Below are 19,070 nucleotides of genomic sequence, written 5' to 3'. Positions count from 1 at the left end.
TCTCTGTACCTCCCGCAATCCAAATCTTAATATTATTAGATCCAGACCCTCAAAAATCTCTGGCCGGATCTAAAAGCTCCAATCACATCATCGCTCCCCTGTCTCAGCCACTACCGTTTGAGCCTCTTGTTAGCCCAGAAATATCATATATCACATCCGACGTCCATCGGAGTGTCCACCGAGGCCCTAGAAGAACACATCACACCAATGCCTTGTCGACCCGTCTTTCTGTCTCTTTCATGTATGTACAGCACATCAAATCTGCCAGACCCAGAGCAGCGGGTGCTGCTACGCCGTATCTTGCCATCTCATATCACTCATCTCATCCTAATCTAGCAGAAGCAATGAGCCTGTGCATACCCCTTGTCAGTGCTGGGACTAGGGTGCCAGGGTGACTCGCGGATCGGCAGGCGGTCCTACCCCGAGATCTGAGACATTATGGAGCTGTCTATCGGAAGCCAAAGCATCCATCCCATCCCATGCACTGTCTCTTTCGCTGTACTGCTCGCTCTGCCTGTCCGTGAAATGCTCCAATTCCGCTCTACGCTCGGGCCAAGAAGTCCCAGAAACTCTAAAGCCTGCCGAAGCTGAAGTCTTCTCTGTCGGATGCTGTCTTTGTCATATCTGATATCTTTTGGTTTCCTACTTTTCTGGGTATAGACCACCTGAAGATCTGCTTCTAAACACAAACTACATATCCTCAAGCCAATCAATCAACACGTGAATGCCTTTCACCCTTGCTCTGCACTATGCAATGCAATCTCCAGCTTTGTCTGTCTTGTCTCTCCACGAACAGGCATCACTATGTCCAGCTCAGCCATGTTCCCTGCGCCAGCTCAAAAAAAAAAAAAAAAAAAAGAAAAAGAAAAAAAAGAAAAAGAAAAAAAAGAAGGAATTGCTAATCGATATGTCACTTTCAAGGAGATAATATGGGGAAAGTCATGACGAAGGTGTTCATTTGACAGAATTTCTTGTTTCATTATCTGCTGCTCCAATCCTATGTCCGCCACCATATTGTCCCAGCCATTCTTTGTCCAGAATGTGGAGGGTAATAGAAGAGAAAAGAATAGCTAACCAAAAAAGTAAAGTAAGAACGAATTCAACAAAATTCCTCAACACCGAGTAAAGAACAAAGTAAAGTAGAAAGCCTCTTCCCAAGGTAGAAACGCCCTTGCACCTTTGAAGTGGACCTAGTTGTGTGATAACAACTCCATCATGCAAATGCCACCCAAGTAAAAGTAACAGTGAAAGTAATGTCAAGTCAGGTAATCCTTTTCCGCGTCTTCTCTTCAGACATAGTAATCATACAGACCATTACACCCTCGTGTCTCCTGTAATTTCGTTTGCTTTCCAAAAGAGCTCTCTTGCCTGAGTCTCTAATGCAGCGGCGTCGACCATATGACGGTCTGGCTGCAGAAATGCTGCAATTCCTTTCTTTTTCCAGCTCCGCTTTTCCGTATATGATAGTGTGTAGATGCGAATGTGTGTGGACGAGACAGACAGAATATGTATGTGTTTGTTGGGTATGTATGTCTGAATGTGTGTGTGTATCTCCCCAATCAAGTTGAGCGAGTGCGCGGGTCTTGGTCTTGTTCTGCGTGTCTCATATAAGTGGCGCCCTTGGGACTCAACTCTTCCCTGTTCTCGTTATTCCGCCAGTGGCGACTGACGGAGTTCTTAAGTAAGGTACCCGGCCAAGATATGTCCATCAGTAAAAGTAAAAGTAGGTAATGCCAAGCAGTCAATGACAGGCTTAGTATTCTGAGCCCCGCTTCTCAGCAATCTTGGACTTTGAGGGCGCTCTTCGCTTCCTGCTTCGCTCCTCCTGCTCAATAACAGGGACTGCAGCAGGGATAAATTCAACTCCGCGGTTGCGGCTGTTGGGTCGTGCGTGTAGCTTGCGGTGGTTGTTGAGGTTATCTTGGCGGTTGAATTGGTCCTTTCCGCAGAACTCGCATGAGAAACGGTTAGGTCCTTCACCGTGGAAACTGCATTTTGTCAGTGAAAATGTTCATTTTTTATGAATCTTAGTAAATACTCACGTTTGCTTGTGACGCTTGAGATGCTCATTTCGTCGGAAGGCCTTGTGGCAACCAGGGTAGTCACACTTGCACATGGCTCTTCGAACAACATCAACTTGAGCAGAATCGGGCTTGATCGATCGCTTCCTCGATGATCGAATCTGAGCTCGCTGAAGTTCAGCACTCTTCTGCTGGATCTCATGCACCATTAACTTCCTTTGAGCACGCATGCGGTTGGGAGAGTTGGGGTCATGAAGATGGTAGCCAAGAGGTGACTGAGAGTGGCGGTCCATATCGAAAGTGTCAAAGTCACTTGAGAGTTGTCTGTTAGGGAAGAATGAGATGGGACTATCGTTGGCACAAGACCATGATGAGCCGGTCTCGGCAGCCTCAGAGCCAGAGATGCTCTGGGTTGGTGTCATCATGAAAGAGGCAGGGCCCATTGAAGCATCAGGAGAGTACGAATACATGCCGAAGGAGTTTGATGGTGTCAATGAGCCCATTGATCCGTGGTGTGCCATGTTCATGTCCATCATGTGCTCGTACTCGAAGCCGAGTTGTTCTCGCTTCATGGGAGTGTTGGGGAGAGAGTCGGAGAATGAGATGTGCTCAGGCTCAGGCTTGACAGGGCCAAACATGAACTTGCCCATTGCTGATGAGGGAGGGGTCAGCTCTGCCCGGTGGGAGACAGAGTTGTAAGGGCCATCAAAGTCCATGTTGCCGAATTCATGAGGTGTTGATCGTCGAGATGTAGGAGTGAATGGGTCGTAGGCTGATGAGGCGGAGGAGAAGCTTGTGGTGGTGGAAGGGCAGGACATGGGCTGACTGCAGAGGCTGAAGGAGTCGTCCATGTCGAACCGGTAATCCGACTCGAACTGCATTTTTGAGTATGAGAAGAAGTGTTAAAGATAGAATAGATGAGTAAGGGATGGGATGTATGTGAATATGTCTTGAGTTGACCTCGAATAAAGGGTGAAAGTGTTCAAGGTTGGTCTCAAAAGGCTGTGAAGAATAACCAAGAGTTGAGTAAAGTTGTTCAGTTGTCTGGTGAGTGAGTCTGATCGGGAATGTTTTTTCATCTTTCGAGGACGGACGCCCTTGAAGATATAGAGATGAGGTGGAATGAGGTACGCAGCATCGAGCTGCGGGTCTTGAGACAGTCAAGCTGTTAACTCAACCACCCGTAGATCCTTGAACACAGCCGGTGCAGCTAGTAGGGAACCCGCGAGACACAGCTATGATCCAATACCCCCAGGGCAAGAATGCGAACAAGGATCGAGATCTTTGCTCTGAGGAACAGTTCAGGTAGGGCGACGGGAGAGGCGTGATTGATCCACAGTTGAGCGAGTGGGTTTATTGCTCGCATAGAGTGAGTGCAATGTTTTGGATGAATTTGTGTCAGTTATGATCAAGCGTCCCTGGGGGTGTTTCGCTCAGCCCTCAACGCCCTCAGCTGGACTAGTTGCTGGCTAGTTGTACAGCAGCAAGAGAAGAGACCAATACAGACGTGGAACTTGATCCGAGAAGTTGGGTTTATGAAAGTGAGAGAAGAAGAAATACTACACTGGCATTGGGTAATGCAGGACTCGGAGAATAGGGACAAAGTGAAGAACCAGAACAAAGGCACGTATAATGGCAGTCGAGAATATGCTTGAACCAAGAGTCGGTATATTGGGGGGGTGCAGTATAGCCTGGGATGGGGGCGTGGCATTAGACCACGTCCCTGACTCTGGGGCGGTTCCTCGCTCGAATCCACAACTTTATGGACACCCCTGCAGCCGCCTAATCATGACCATGCTGCGGATCCCAGGGAAAAGAAAAAGGGTGTGGGTGTGTGATGCCTCGACGCCAACTCTCCCATTACCTGAAAGACTCGAGGGGAAGTTGAGTGACTATATCGGTCCCTGCATGAGTTGCATGAACATAACCCCCGGGGTGAGAAAAGGTGTCACTGACTGGACTGACTGACGCCAGCCCTCCATGTCCATCTCCATAATCCCATCTCGCACATGTGCCACAGGACAGGGCCTACCTGTCAAGGTCAATGTCAAGGTAAATATGGGTAAGCCACGCCCAGAGCGTGGGAGTCTCTTCTGAGGTAATTGTGTGGGTGCCCCAGATCTAGTGTAAGGATGTACGGATGTACGTCCATATCGTCTCGGTCGGTCTCTTCTCATTCAGAAACTGTTAGCTCTCTTGCCTCCGACAGTTATGGATATCATCTCTAGGAATGATCAGGGCCTGGAATGGGAGAGAGTGGAAATGTCGCTCAGAAAGGCCATCAAGTGAGACAGGGCTACTGCTACTCCGTGTCGAGTCGAGGGGACCCAAGCCAAGACCATCAGAAGGTTCATGTTCCTGAGCGTGCCTGGATGTGTTACCTCTTGGGCGAAACATGACCCATCCGAAAGGTCTTTTTGGTTTCCCCATATCTTGACTCCCTTGAGACTGTACAGTAGTGTCGAGACAAGACAAGACAAGAGAGCGGAACGATTAGTGGGATATCTCTCACTCGAGAGTCAGAGTGAAGATGTGGGTCAGCAGGAGAGAAGGTTTAGCAAAGGAGTACAGTGATTGAAGGTAATCTGGCCCTATTCGTGAAAAGCAATCACAGGCGTGGTGCAGGTCTCACCCAAAACGAAAGGGACCAGCGGGTGTTCCTGGCGATGGATGGGGCATCACTGCAAGAGCACGGGAGCTGTGTGCTCGTATCCGCACATTACGGATAGAGTTGAGTACATAGAGTGAGTGTAAGGAGTAGGTCGAGCAGAGTTTCTTCGTGGACCCTGATCCGATAAACGTCTCAGAGTGTTGATTTTTTTCGGCTGATGCTGACTCTGCAAACCAACAACATGGTCACAGAAAAGCTCCATCCGAGGAGGGCTCCTTGTGATGTCATTGGACGGGAAGAGCTCTGTTGGCCTGCAGATCCACTCCAACCATCGGAAGGTCTGCTGCGAATGCAACTCCAACTGCACTGTAGAGCTGTAGAGTCGCATTGCAGCTTTACAAGGGCGGCATCGGCAATTGTTGAAGGTGTAAAGGTGCCGGGTGCTGGGTGACTCAGCCATGCCAATGCCAGGCCAGACCCAAAAAAGAATGTAACGTCAGAGCGGCTAAACTCAAATATCCATCATGGAATAGGCTCGAGTTCACCTCGAGAAAATGAAGATATCGGACGGTAGCGGAGCAACCACGCTATCTATCCTTACAGTTCATATGCATAGAATACAAATTAAGTTCCCATTGACAGGTGAGCGTGGTAAGCCAACCTGGTTAGGACCCCTGCTTCGCCTATCGTAAGAGGAAAGGAAAACAAGTTGCCTTGCCTGTCAAGTTTGTGCACTAAAACTACCTATTCTATTGTAGTCGCGCACGGTTCTCAATATGACAAAAGAGAGAAGAGAGACTGCCAAACTGACAGGCACAGAGAAGAGAATGGAACAAAGGGCATCCGTCTCGCTTGGAAGTGGTATTGTAATTGTGCCGAGGAGGGGACTCGGTTGACCCTGAAAACTGATAACAGGACCGAACTCGACTGAACTGACTCTATCGATAGAGTTGAAACTCCTTGATCAAAGGAGTTGCTCAAGGAGATGTAATATAGTCAATAGTGTGAAACTGCCCTCCAATTCTTTATTTCAATGTCTCCGAGTTTACTATCCGCCGGGCATTGAATTATTCCTAAGGAGGGGTAGAGTTGAGTGAGTAGCCCCTCTCAACCACTTACCTTACTACCCCATCTTAGCTCTGCTTGGCTCATCAAGTCAAACCGAGGCGCACTATACACTCATGCTCCCTAGCCCCAGTAAAACGTGACCTGGACGCGTTCCCAGGCGTGATAAGGGAAGCTGGGGGACTGAAGTTATAACAAAGGGAAACAGTCCAGTTAGTGCATCGCGCAAGTGTCTGGTGCAAGCACTAACGCGAGGCTCGGGACGGTAGCTGCGGGGCCTACTTTCGCTCGCTACAGCACCTTACCTAGAGGCAGATAAGAGCGCAATGCCTTGGGTTGGGCCTGCGAATAGCAGTGTCAGCTCTCAAAGTGCCCCTAGTGCCGGGCGATCTTCCGGGGGGCGACCCAGCGATCCTCCCAAGAAATCAAATCTAGGAACGGAGAGGGGACAGGGGCCCTTCAGTGGAGGGAGCCATTGGAGGGAGAGGCTGTTTGGCGCTGGCGCTGGCGTTGGCGTTCGTTCATAGATCTGACTTTTCTTCTTCTATTCCCCACTGAAAATCAGCCAAGTTAGACTTATCGGTGCGGTAGCATTACACGCCCCCCGTCTGGTAATGCACACACATACACAGTTGAAGGCTGGTAAGACACCTGAGATGGGCTGGGCAGGGTTTTTCAGTTTGGTGATATATCGTTTTTTTTTTTCTTTCTGTTCTGCTCTCACTTTGGAAATGTGCAGTAACCTTAACCTAGCCGAAATGGATGATGCGAGAGCTACTAACGCAATACGCAATACCTCGGGTCGCTTGTTTGCTAAACGAACGGAATATGCCAGAGTAAGATTTCACCATCAATGCCCTTGCAGTGTCTGAAGCGGATGTTAGTAAAGTCTCCGCCATGATGAGAAACAAAGTGTTCATCATCATTTCTACTATACATATGCATCTCATATTAAGAAAACGTTGCAGTATTGGAGCAGTGAACGAATAGTGCGTGCAGCTGGTGGCATCATCTCATCTCATTTACACCATGTACAGGGCCAATTCCACTGCATACCCGATATCTGCAGTCCTTTCGTCATACGGCATCGTAAGTTACTTTTTTCGTCCTGTCTCTTTGCCTGCCCTGCCCTGCCCTGCCATGAGCTGAACTGGGCTGGTAATACCGAGCAGAGTAGCATCTCATACGGGCTCCCGGCGGGAATCCGAATGCTTCCATGTACTATCCACTTCTTCCCGTGCCTAGCCTCTGTCTAACTCAGGGCCAGGGCCAAAAGAGTGAGCGTCTGAGAGAGGGGAGGGGAGCACTTTAGGCATGCGTACCAGGTTTTCCCCTGCTTCCCATCTCCGCTAACTCAAGAGCTGAAGAGTCGAGGCCCGTGATCTGACAAACAAGAGCTCCTCCTCAGCTTACACAGATGGGATGGATCACCAAAGAGGCCCCTCCCCCCGCCGAGGAAAGGCCAAGCCCGTTATCCCAAAGGTAGATCCATCTCCGGCCCGGCTTTCCAGCGCCGTTGCTCCCGTAAAGTATACGAGCTCCCCAAAGCAAAAAGACTATGTGCTGTGCCAAGATGCTAGTATATGTGAAGGATTTTCGTACTGTCTCGTGTGATGAAAATGTTGAATTCCCCGCATGATAGACCGTGAAGCAGATCTGCTGTTCAAGTTCCTTCTTCATCTCACACAATGGCATCATAGATTTATAACCTCATAGTCTCACCTGAGCTGCGGACACGCTTCCGCAGGTTGTCCTACCAATCAGAGTCTTGAGTGTCATATCAAGCGCCACAAGTCCCAGCAGCTGTCGAGACCTTGTGTTGGGGCTCTAAGTGATCTATCATAAATCCTGCCCACTCTGCATACTCCATGGGGGATGGTCTAATCAGACAAAAAGTGGTCTTACGCAGTAAAGTCCTTGTCCACGCACTCGTCCCTTTGGGCTAGTGCCGTTGATGTACAGTTGGATTGCTTGGTTGGTAATGCCATATGCGAACACCAGGAGGCCCAATTGGGTGCATGGTGTTCCCTTGTGTAGAGCTCTTTGCGGGCACCGGGCCCAGGAATTGCCGAATTGACCTGGGGACTATCACTATCACCAACTTATCAACCTGTCAACTTGCCTTGGCCGCATCCCTTGACTCCCGTATCGAGTAGACGATGTTACATCTGCTGCCCATTCGGTGTTTGTCTCCCTCTCTTTACGGTAATCATACGCTATTGTTCTTACTCTCCCTGGTTGACAATCTATCCATCAGGCTAGTTATCAGACGATTGTAGCAGTATGCCACGCACACTACTGTACCCCGATCCATAAGGAGAATAACGCTTCGTGTCTTGGCGGTACTGACTGACTGCTGTGGCTATTATTGTGGCTTTTGGAGGCTGCAACAAGGTAATTCAACTGGCAGCGGAATAATAACGCCAACATATTTTATCGGTATTCAGAAATGATTGACGTGCCCATACTCTTGCCGACGGCGAACTGAAGGAGCCTATACTCTCCACATCTGGTTCTCACTGTGACGGGCCCGTGGACAAACCCACATTCATCATGCCTGGGGGAGACCGGGCAGCCTTGGAGTGAGGGACTCGGCCGGCCGGTGTCTACGGCTTCTGGGCCAAGGGTCCCGAAGCTGTCAGTCTCCGCTGACACAGTTACGTTAGCTTTTGTAAGCTATTCTGCCCTACATTGATCTATGTGAAGAATGTCATCCAAACTCGGTGGTATCTGTTAGTGCCCTCTATCTGGATAGCTTTCAGTCCCTTGAGTATCGTGGTCCACTTCCCTCGGTTCTCTTCGCAGCCTATATATCATACCAGCTAAGCCCAGGCCCCATGAGATCGCCGATGCACTCTACTTTCCACGATGCGAGCGACCGAAATGCCATATGGCACGTTTTGCATTTTTGTTTCCTTGGGCTTGGGGTGCTCTGTGCTCCCCCCCCCCCCCCCCCAGATCGAAGTTACACCGCAGCCGCTGTTACACCCGCCGTGAATCTCCCGCCATCTAGGTTTGTGATCTGACGGACGGCGGGCGGGAGAAGATCACCGTACTGGGGATAGTCAGGGGTCTGGAAAGCCATTTTTTCAGGGCCTGCTCCCTGTAGCAGTTCCTGTTCCTGTTCCATTTTGGAGATCCTGTGGTCTCCCGAAACCTTGGCCCTGCGTCATCTGCATCTGCAGCATGAGGCACGTCAGGGTATAATTGACCCCGAGACTGAGACTCTTACACAGCATAAAGCAAGGTACGGAGGTTTTCCCCGCCACAAACCAATTTGTGTCATTGTTTATCTATTCTCTGTCTCTCGCTCTGCACTCTCTCCCTCACAATGCTACCTTTGTCAATAGGTGTCACTGACTTTGTTTCGCTACCGTTTCTCGCCTCTTGACGAGACGGTCATGCTTACGGTGACATTCGCATATCAATAGCACCGGAATGCAGGCTCAAAACGACCGTTTTGACCGTTGGTAGCGTGGCATTGCTTAACATACGTCGGGCCGGTAACTAATGGCTCTGGTGTGGACGGTAACGCAGCCTCAAAATAATATCGGCCTTTTTTTCTCACGGTGAATGGCACAATGGCCCTTTTGTTTCGACGGGAAAGATATTATCCAATGGCCAGATCTCGTGAATTCGCGGAAGCCAGAAATAAACTTTCGCCCAGAACCGGAGCCGTGATGGCGCTTGGCTGTATGAGTTCACTATCCACGATGTCCATTCCCTAAATGGAGTTTAGCTACCCGTAGTCTAAGTTAGTAAATCCCTCTCGCCTAATGGATTGACAGTTTCCGCGGAGCCGCTCGATTTCACGATGTTGACATTTTCGATTTTGATTTATGCAGCTCATGACTCTGACAATGGCCTTTCAAACACTAATTCTCTATATTCCATGTTCTAGAATACGCCTCGTTCAGTTGACACGATCGATCGATCGGTAGGAGATTTATTCTACCAATGAGGCTATAGAACATGTAGGGTAACTCAGGGCTTAGGATGGTTTCAAGTAGCTACACTTCATAGGGCGTATATTAGAACAGATAAATCTCCTCTGGGCTAAATCGTCCTATACGCTTGGGCTTGTGTCAGTAGTTTAACAGACTTTTGTCATCAGTGACCTTGTTGGTGACATAATATTGTTTAACTTACTCAGTATGTGCTATGTCAGTCACCGCGCCACGACACCTGACACGGGTCAAGACGAGACAAGACGAGACGAGGCCTGAACATCTAGACTTGAGACCATTGAGCGAGCACAGAATTCTGCAGTTGAAGGGCGAATTAAGCATATCTGACGTATTTCGGACAATAAGCAAACATGGGGAAATTTGTAAATTGGCTGGGAATACCATCAAACGTGGCTGTCAAAAGAGGTGCAGATTCTATCTATAGAAAAGCCGTTATGAAGCCACTTTGTTTCGTTTCAACATGGCAACCTAATCAATACAGCCCTATATGAAGATCCACGGAACTCAATCTATGCATATTGGATCCTAATTTTTCTTTACTTTCTTAGTGAATAACAGCCTTTGCTTCAGCTTTCGATCTCAGTATATTCTCTCGATCTTCGGTGGGTGCGGCATACTATCTGACTTTGCGACGAGCTATCACTCCAGCCTTAGCGAGGATTCGCGGTCGGCCGGTCACTGCCCACGCCCGCAGAGTGACTATTGCGATAGTCTTACGTTTAGAATGTCACTGCAAGGCTGGAGTACCAGTCGTGGTTTGGTCCCGAATTCCCTAGATAGGCCCGCCCGCGCTTACGCGTATAAGGGAAGCGAGCCAACAGTGACACCTTTTTGATCAGCTATATCGTCAAAGCGTAGACAGAGAGGAACGAAATCTGAACACGCCCTCAATGAGTAAGTGAAGTGACTTGATTAGGGTGACAGTGCATTAGTTTCGTCCCGTCTCACGATCGTCGATCTTATCCCCAACCTCGACAGCGATTCACATCTAGTGCTGCTGCTATCGAGAAAGTGATATCCCAAAGTTCTTGGTAAGGAACATCCTAAGGTGAAAAATCGTACGATTTCCCGATCGACAATGCTCTCCTTGCAGTGTTGCTGTTCGGACGAACGTGAAGCGAGACATGTTGGTAAGCTGCCCGCGAAGGATAGCTCGGCACGGTTGGTAGGTGACATCGTGGGTCTCAAGTCAGACGTTTCCCGTCAAGCGATATTGAATCCAGCATTCGCCTGTGAAACAATTCCAACTCATCGTATTCCCCAGGTGGCGATGGCACTTTGACGGGCATCCATTCGGCTTAGGCGTACCGGGGGCTCGATACTACCATGCGCTGTAAGGAAAAGTCTCGAACATTCAACACCACACGTGAAATGCAACCATAGTGGTGATATTGGAGGTGCGGGCAATAGCAGAGTTGGGTCGAAACAAACAAGCGAGGAAGTCTATTGCATGCTTCTCCGTTTATGGTTACATCCGAGATTCTAAGTTAATCCATCACTGCTTGCTCGGCGTCAGCTTCCATGTCCTGGAGGACTTCCTCCATCTCAGCTTCTGTGGCCTCCAAACCCTCAGAGCTCATGAGCTTGTTGTCCTTGTCCTCAGCTGTGCAGGGGTGGGTGGTTAGCGTGACGATCATCTCTAGGGTAGGGAAACGGGAACTCACTTCGAGCTTCAACGAGCAGATTCTCTTGAACCTCACAGTCAGTCAAAACAGATCCATCTCCAATGACAGCTCTCTTTCCAATAATGCAACGCGTCAACTTGCATGCCTTTCCAACAACAACTCCTTCCATAAGTAGACACTGAGAGAGCTTGGCACCCTCGTTGATCTGCGAACCGGCGCCGATCACAGTTTCTTTGATAGAGGTCTTCTCCTCCACAGTGACATTCTCCGCAATGAGGCTGTCCTTTTGTGTGATTGTCGTGCGTGCCTTAACACCTTCAGGGTAAGCGATCTTCTTTGCATGTGCATATGGTGATGGTGATTCTCCGCCTGTCTCTTCGAGTGATGGAAGCTTGGCCAGCTGAAGTGAAATGGCGAGCAACAGCTGTGCCGTGTCAACACGACGAATCAAAGGAGCTGAGCTCCCGCCCGGGTGGACATAGGCAACGATCGGCGGGACTTGGAACGACGTCGACTTCTCGGCAGCTGATGGTTCGTCATCAACTGCAATACTCGGCACTGATGTCTCGGCAGCCGTGTCACCGTATGTGTTCCAATCACTCCGGATGTTATCTGGGGTGGAAACTCTGGAAGGCGAGCTAGGTCGTTCATCGTCCTTAGTCTCCTCAACCCGACCTTGGGCACAAGCACTCTCCAGATTCAACTTCTCGGCAAGACCGGATTGCCAGCCAGCCTTTGCCCACCATCCGACAACATCCTCACCAATACTCTCCATTCGCTCGTTATCCTTGACAAAATCGAGAACCCATCGAGGGAAGATGTAGATGTGGGCATCTCGGTGTGTGGTGAACATTCGTACGCGAGAATGGGCACGCAGCAAGCCGTGACGGATTGGAAGTGAACCCTTGTCCTCTGTCAAATCTCTCAGAGAGTCGGTTGGCATGGAGTACACCAGCTTTGACAAGTTTGAGAAGAGAGATCCCTTTGATGGTGTAACAGGAGATGAAGGCAACGGGGTTGTCGCAATGAAGTCTGTCTCCTCCTTCTTGACAGGTGCAACTGCCTTTGTATCATACCAAACGCCAAGTGCACCGCTGTGAACTGATCGATGGCCGTTGGAAAGCCTGGCAGTTCCAAGCATGTCTGTCAGACTAGCTGACTTGACCATCCATGATTGTAGAAGCTTGTCTCCTCCTAGTTCGCAGACCAAGTCACAAGGGAGTACGACAAAGTCACCAGTGATAATCTTCCTAATCTCTGGCAGCCGCAGGATCTCAGCAGTGCCTGTGTTTTGATCAAGATCTACTGGTGAGAGTATGTCGGGTCGCGGCAAAGGCAGCGCAGTTAGATGAAGGTTAGTGTTAAGAGCAGTTGAAATGGCCTCGGATGCTGTAGGAGGACAGACAAGATTTATGTCTAGTGGTTGTCAGTATGTATCCTTTCATAATTGGAGAGTGAGGAGCTATCTACGGATATACTCAATGAGTCACCCTATAGCACCAGACTTCACTGACCTGTGATGCCCATTCGATAGCAGAAATCAAGTGCGTACCAGACCATAGGTCGGTTTGCAATAGGGAGAAGGGCCTTGGGGCTCTCATCGGGGTTAGAGGTGAATGTCGGGAATGACGAGCCAGGCCCGCAAAGAATGAGGGCTTGAAGCCCAGTTGACGGCATTGATACAGCGTGGGGCATAACACCGCGGGGTTCCTTGTTGACTTGCTGATGCAGAGGTGAAAGATCTGAGATAGAGTCAACTTTCGGTAGAAATCCGCCGTGGCCTCAGTGTGTGGGTTGGTCTGTTAATGCCAACGCGAGGGCCGTTGTTGCTGTATGAAGTCGAATATGAAGTGAAGAGTCACTCAAATCCATTGCCAAGACATCAAAAATGTACGTTCGTGGGGTGCTGTCCCGCCTGTGGCTGCAGCTGTGGCTGTTGTGATACACAGCCACAGAGCTCATTTCACCGGGATTCACGTGGACGGATTGGACCCGACCTCGGTACGGATTATTGGATAGTCCCCCGCAATTGAGCCCCTGAAACGCTGAGCTCTTTGTCGGCCCTCGGGCTGCTGACCCCGTTGTTGCTGGGGTAGATGGCCTCAGCTCCACTGGCTTGTTAATGCCGATTACACCAACCACCGCGTATCGACAAGAATCGGATCTGGCCCCAGACTTCGCTACGTTAACGGCTGCGCCAATATCACGCAATTGTTCAAGAGTTACAGACTCACGACACTCGAATTGCACGAAAAGGCCCTTTGCGCCTGCTGCCATTGGCGTCATCACCTCCACCTAGCAATGCGACAGTGCGCCGCGTAAATGTCGCCCGATCACGGATCGTCGCGGTCGCGACGGGGAGTTTGGAGCCACTGGGTCCCTCTCGCAGTTACACTTACAGTTGCTACTGTAGGCGTAGCTGCTTGGGTTTGGAGTCAGCGAAAAGACGGAGATGACGAAGACGACCACTACGGCTTAGACTACGGCAATCAAGCTCGCGCAGGTGACAATCAACCCCACGGTTCCCGAGACATCAATTCGCGCGATGTTCAAGGCCCCGAGAAACCACCACGACCTGATGGCCAGAGCCATGGAATTGCGCCCGCGGACGAAGATGCGGCCGGCGGAGGCTGGGGCTCGCGCATGTCTGGTGCTCTACGGCGAACACCGAGCCCGCAGCAGTTCTTTGACTCGACAGGTAAGACTGTGGCGGCTGGTGTCGCAGCTGCGAGTGCAGCTATGGGCAAGGCTTTGGCTAGCATTCGCGAGGAGGACAAGAGCCCCTTTGACGATACCAACCCCTGGCAAGAGGAAGCAGATGCTAAGAAAGAACGAGCGCCCGCCGATACGTCGTCACCACTCGTCGGCGGCAATAGGCGACGCAAGACGGTTGCGATTGTGGTGTCTGCCGAGACAGGCGCCGTGCCTGAAGAGGAGGATTCGTTCCACGAGCACGCTGTAAGTTGGTCAGACTGTTCTCCGAGGACGCGCACTAACACGCTCCAGTCTATCCTCTCCCACATCCCTCGAAACATCGATCACTCCAAGGTTAAGCTATTTGTTCTGATTTACGCTCCTGGTTTGAAGGAACCTACTATGGATACTGCTACTAGTAACCTTCCGCCAACTTCGCTGAGCTCTTCATTTTCTAACATTGGGCACGATCAAGTTCAAACCCCAGCTGAAGAGTCAAAGAACCAGCTGTATGCTTTACTTGCGCTGTTGAATCGTACTATTGCTGACAACTCGTAGTGAATCCGCAAGCCCTTCTTTTAACTCCATCTACTCACAGGCTTTAAGTTTGGTCGAAAAGGAGACAATGGTTCTCCCTTTCACTACACCTAACGGCCACGTTCATATCCTGCGACACCTCCAGCCAGAAGTCATCTATCTCCAGAAGGCTCTCTCTGGTCAGGATGGCAGCATCATCACCACCCTCCAGACCTGGCTTCGACATGACGTCATTCTGGTTGTTGGAGCTGACGGTGGTTCTGGTGGATTGGCAGATAGTGAATCCGAGGCCGAGAGGGCTGGAAAGAGCCAAGAATGGTGGCAGCGCCCTGAAAGAGTTGGACGAGGACGTGGAGTTGTGGTTGTTGATAGTATGAGGCTGAATGATGATTGGGCGCGTCGAGTCCAGGGCCAGGAGTGAGACTAACGCGTCTTGCGCAATCTGGCACGAGATACCATGAGCTTTGGACTTTAGTATATGCTATTAAGGATTATTTACAGACACGAGCACGCGTGTATTTATTCAATGATTTCATCTACCTTATTTTAGAAAATATTGAATTTTGTATGCAAACCTTTTACGCCTTTTACTTTTGCGATGATGCGCTGGTTCAAGTCCCATCACGTGATGTGGTCTTCCGTAATCGAGCCGACCTCATCCAAGGGAATGCACCCGTGATACGGCGACAAGGCGTGAACCATCATCGAATTAATATCCGACTCCAGAGACAACGCAACGAAACCAACAAAGAAATTGACGGCTCTATTCTACTTGAAGAACCTCTCATGGACCATCTTCTTTGTTCTCGATTTGCGGTTCTTTGAGATACTCGCGCCCCTAACGTGAGACTACCGCGGCCAACTCCGCATCATCCATCAAGTCGACGTGTGACCAGTCTATTCCCATCAAACCAACCTCGAATCCCGCATCGTGCCGTTTCGCTTATAATATCTATGTTTGCGACCTAAGCAAATATTCCATCAAAGTCGAGCGGACCACATCGGCCGAGATATCGTCATAATCGCTAGCCCCCGCGGCGCCGCGCGACCACAACACGATGGCGCCAGTTGGACCTATAGTCCATCAAAATGTCGCCAACAAAGTGAAGCGCCCAGTCCCTCCTGGAATCCAGACGAATGGCGCTATAACATCCTCCAAATCATCACCATCCCCATCAATGTCGGCAAAGAAACCTCCGCCGAGTGCCAAGCAGCCGCCGCATTCGGCGAGCGACAGGGCCATTACCGCATCAACCGTCCGACCTGTCAACAGAGTCCGACGAGAAACCGCATCGCAGTTGCAAGGCCGGCACTCTAGGAATAGTGCTGGTCTACGATCAGCCTCATTAGCGGCAGACCACTCCAGTCATGACGCAGAGCCTCGACCCTACAGTATGCGATGTTCTGACCTGTCGTATTGTTGCGTATAAACTAACAGTAATGAAGTTGTCACAGACTCCTATATCCTGAACAAATTCGCCGGCCGACCTCCCTCTCTTGTCTGCCATTTACACACAACACATTTCCGATTCGATAACCAAGACGGCGTGTTTCCGTACAAGTCACCGATGAAAATATTCCTCGATCACGTCAGAAGCCGGACGATCCCCCATGATCTTCTTTCCTATTTTACCGAAGCCGGTGTGCCATTCTATGATGGATGTCTCATTGTTCAAGTTCACGACCACAAGTCTCTTGCGCAAGCGAAGAACGTTGCCAAACCCACAAAAGGAAAGGGCTCCGTGATGCCGTCTTCCATTCATAACTACAACCAATGTCTTACACCATCGCCGAATGTTCCTTTTCCTAAAGAGGGTTTGGTAAATGGCGATGGAAGCTCAAAAAGTAATGATGTGGCTGAAAAGGAAAATGCTCCTGTCATGCCAGCACCAGAGGAGCAAAAAGACAAAGCGACCAAGCCACGGGTCTTTACCATGGTGCTCCATCCGACGCCCGAAAGTTTACAGATGGACCTGTTAATAAAGGCTTCTACCCCGCGAGGACTGGGTGATGGCCTTGGCCAACCCCCCTCCACACCAATGTCCCTTATTCCCCCGACACCTACAGCTGGCAGCATGCCGCCACCAGCAAAACGCCAGAAGCGTGAAAAGACAGAGCTTGACGGCAGCAATATTTATGCTGCAGAGGGACAGATCCTGTTGGCAACAAACGCGCCATTGGTGCTTGAGCCTACTAAGAATGTGGAAGAAACAATTATCCTCATGGAGGCAATGAGCCACCCCAAGCATGCAGAGGCTCCTCCTCAGCCCAAAACACGCAAGCGAACTGTCGCCGAGATGGCTGCGGACGAAGCCGCTGCTGCAGAGACGGAACGCTTCATGCTGGTTGCCGACGAGCGTCTTGCACCAAATGCGAATGGAGCGCAGAATGGTGGTGCAGCAGATGGCGATGCCTCAGGCGGCGCATCGGCATTCGAGCCTAGATTCGAACGATTCAAGGTTTTGGCTGACATCAGTCGAGAACATGCCGAGAAGAAGGAACAAGAGAAGCTCAAGCAGCTGGAGAACGACAGGAAATTGCAACAAGCGAAACAGCAACAGCAGCAAGATGCGGTCGCGCTGGCCCAGAAGCAAAATGCCGAACAAGAAAGACTCCGACGGGAGGCTGCTGCGAGAGAAGCCCAGATGCGACAGGCTGAAGCTCAACGACAAGCTCAAGCTCGCGCCCAAGCGGCGAATCAGAACAGCCAGAACAACCAAAATGCCCAGAGGGTCAATGGGAGCCAACCACAGCACGGCCATCCTCAGAACAATGTCGTCACCAACGGAGTCAATAACGCAGCTGTGGGAACGCCTCAAATGGCCAACAATATGCCTCCGCAAGCACAACCCCGCTTCCAGGCTCAGATCACTCAACCACCAGCGTCTTCTCCAGTTGCTGGCCAAGGTACCCCTCAGCATATGTCATCCCCTATGGTCGGCAGCGTCCCAATGCAGCAGACCAACTCTGGCATGGCAAACAGCCCCCCTCGGCCGTCCTCTGTCGTGCAAAACCCCGCAGCTATGTCTGTCCCAATGGCTCATAACATGTCTTCCAGGGGTAGCCAACAGAGCCATCCCTCTGGCACCCCAAGAATGCCTCATTCAACGCCCAACATGGCACAAGGTACTCCGATCAACAGGCCTGCCATGGTGGCAACCCCTCGTATGAGCCAGGCAAGCCCTCCACCAGCTATGATGGCACAGAACTCGCAACCTGGTCAAGGCATGATGATGAATGGCCAGGGCATGAACCAAATGAACCCGCAGTATGCGGCTCAATTGGCGCAACAACGTGCCGTGCAGCAACAGCAGCAGATGGCAATGCAAAATGGTCTTAACAGTGGCAACATGAGTCAGATGAGCCCTCAGCAACAGCAGATGATGCAAGCAATGCAAAGGCAATTGATTGCTCAGCAACAGGCACAACAGCAAGGTAACATGATGAGCCCTCAACAGCAGCAACAGCAGCAGCAGATCGCGGCCCAATATGCCCAGCAAATGCAGAACATGTCGGGCAACCAGATGCGGCAGTTCACTCCTCAAATGCAGGCACAGTTCCAACAGATGATGCGCATGAACCAAGTGAATGGCCAGATGGGCAATAGTCCTATGCAGCGTCAAGTCAGCGGGCAGATGATGCCCAACGGCATGAACCTGCAAGCTTTCCAGGCGATGCAGCAGCAACGACAGCAGCAGCAAGCCCAGCAACAGGGTAACATGATGAGCCCTCAGCAGCAGCAACAAGCCCACCAGCAGCAGCAGGCTCAACAACAAATGGGGCAGATGGGGCAACAAAATCCAATTCAGGCGCAAATGCAACAACAGGCCAGGCTACTTTTTAACAGGATGATGCCAACGGTAGCTCAGAAGTATGGTGGCCAAGAGCTTATTCCGCCAGACGTGATCGAGAAGATGAAGACGCAGAGCATGGGGCAAGCTCAGACTCTTATGCAAGCGTCAATGGCACAGCGGCGACAGCAACAACAGATGATGATGCAGCAGCAGCAGCAACAACAGCAGCAGCAGCAACAGCAGATGCAACAACAGCAGATGCAACAGCAGCAGTTACAGCAACAGATGCAGCAGCAAATGCAGGGGATGAATGGAATGATGGGCGGTCCCCAGGGAATGTGATGTCGCGAACGAGACCTGACAAGATAATATTGGACAGAATTAATGTCACGGCAGACAGGAGCAGAGGATTGGAACCAGGTGGTCGATCATCAAAGGAGTTCAGGTTGGACCAGCATGCTATTTTTACACGGTTTATGAGTTTGGGCAGATTTATACCCCACGGAAAGTTTTCAATTCAGGTTCAAGGGTTTCTTATTCGTTTGGCTGTTTGGTTCTGGACAAGGTAATACAGTGATAGATGTCGCTGTTCTTGGTGTTACGGGTTAGGTTGGAATAAAGTATTGATTGATTGTATTATTATGAGAGATGGTCTATTATAGCATTATCTCTTTTACGAAGCCCGAGAATTGACCACGAATAAAAAGAAAAGAAAAGAAAAGATAGTACTACTCCGAGATTGTAATGATATTGCC

General features: G+C 50.3%; 6 protein-coding genes across 11 annotated transcripts; 2 read left to right on the top strand and 4 right to left on the bottom strand.

The window, feature by feature from the left end:
* Nucleotides 1–871: 871 nt before the first annotated feature.
* FOXG_11128 (uncharacterized protein) lies at nt 872–5,044 on the bottom strand. 2 transcript variants are annotated; one of them, XM_018390641.1, is made up of 3 exons: nt 4,654–5,044; nt 2,043–4,190; nt 872–1,988 (listed from the first exon to the last, which is right to left on the bottom strand). In XM_018390641.1, the coding sequence occupies exons 2-3, from the start codon at nt 2,900–2,902 to the stop codon at nt 1,754–1,756; spliced, it is 1,095 nt and encodes a 364-aa protein (XP_018249149.1). In that variant the 5' UTR covers nt 2,903–4,190; nt 4,654–5,044; the 3' UTR covers nt 872–1,753. The 2 variants fall into 2 exon arrangements, with proteins under 2 accessions (XP_018249149.1, XP_018249148.1); XM_018390640.1 differs by having other exon boundaries at nt 2,043–5,044.
* A 3,618-nt stretch (nt 5,045–8,662) lies between these two features.
* On the bottom strand, nt 8,663–8,782 carry FOXG_20465 (uncharacterized protein; the record flags this gene model as incomplete). The annotated part of the gene is made up of 1 exon (XM_018400745.1): nt 8,663–8,782. One exon carries the CDS (start codon nt 8,780–8,782, stop codon nt 8,663–8,665), a length of 120 nt encoding a protein of 39 aa, XP_018249147.1.
* Nucleotides 8,783–9,753: 971 nt separating this feature from the next.
* Nucleotides 9,754–9,986, bottom strand: FOXG_20464 (uncharacterized protein; the record flags this gene model as incomplete). Its single annotated transcript, XM_018400744.1, has 2 exons — nt 9,754–9,763; nt 9,847–9,986. 2 exons carry the CDS (start codon nt 9,984–9,986, stop codon nt 9,754–9,756), a joined length of 150 nt encoding a protein of 49 aa, XP_018249146.1.
* Nucleotides 9,987–9,989: 3 nt separating this feature from the next.
* On the bottom strand, nt 9,990–13,172 carry FOXG_11127 (translation initiation factor eIF-2B subunit gamma). Its single transcript, XM_018390639.1, has 3 exons — nt 12,805–13,172; nt 11,330–12,706; nt 9,990–11,268 (listed from the first exon to the last, which is right to left on the bottom strand). The coding sequence occupies exons 1-3, from the start codon at nt 12,983–12,985 to the stop codon at nt 11,153–11,155; spliced, it is 1,674 nt and encodes a 557-aa protein (XP_018249145.1). The 5' UTR covers nt 12,986–13,172; the 3' UTR covers nt 9,990–11,152.
* Nucleotides 13,173–13,348: 176 nt separating this feature from the next.
* Nucleotides 13,349–15,095, top strand: FOXG_11126 (uncharacterized protein). Of its 5 annotated transcripts, XM_018390637.1 has the most exons (5): nt 13,349–13,988; nt 14,127–14,248; nt 14,297–14,402; nt 14,460–14,493; nt 14,543–15,095. In XM_018390637.1, the coding sequence occupies exons 1-5, from the start codon at nt 13,613–13,615 to the stop codon at nt 14,940–14,942; spliced, it is 1,038 nt and encodes a 345-aa protein (XP_018249143.1). In that variant the 5' UTR covers nt 13,349–13,612; the 3' UTR covers nt 14,943–15,095. The 5 variants fall into 5 exon arrangements, with proteins under 5 accessions (XP_018249143.1, XP_018249142.1, XP_018249141.1 ...); XM_018390636.1 differs by having other exon boundaries at nt 14,297–14,493; XM_018390635.1 differs by having other exon boundaries at nt 13,349–14,248.
* A 118-nt stretch (nt 15,096–15,213) lies between these two features.
* Nucleotides 15,214–19,051, top strand: FOXG_11125 (uncharacterized protein). The gene is made up of 2 exons (XM_018390633.1): nt 15,214–15,913; nt 15,968–19,051. Exons 1-2 carry the CDS (start codon nt 15,580–15,582, stop codon nt 18,655–18,657), a joined length of 3,024 nt encoding a protein of 1,007 aa, XP_018249139.1. The 5' UTR covers nt 15,214–15,579; the 3' UTR covers nt 18,658–19,051.
* The last annotated feature ends 19 nt before the right edge of the window (nt 19,052–19,070 follow it).

The sequence above is a fragment of the Fusarium oxysporum genome, chromosome 1, assembly GCF_000149955.1.
Source record: "Fusarium oxysporum f. sp. lycopersici 4287 chromosome 1, whole genome shotgun sequence".
Lineage (NCBI taxonomy): Eukaryota > Fungi > Ascomycota > Sordariomycetes > Hypocreales > Nectriaceae > Fusarium > Fusarium oxysporum.
Note: the sequence above shows the minus strand (reverse complement) of the source record. Positions and strands in the feature narration are given on the sequence as shown.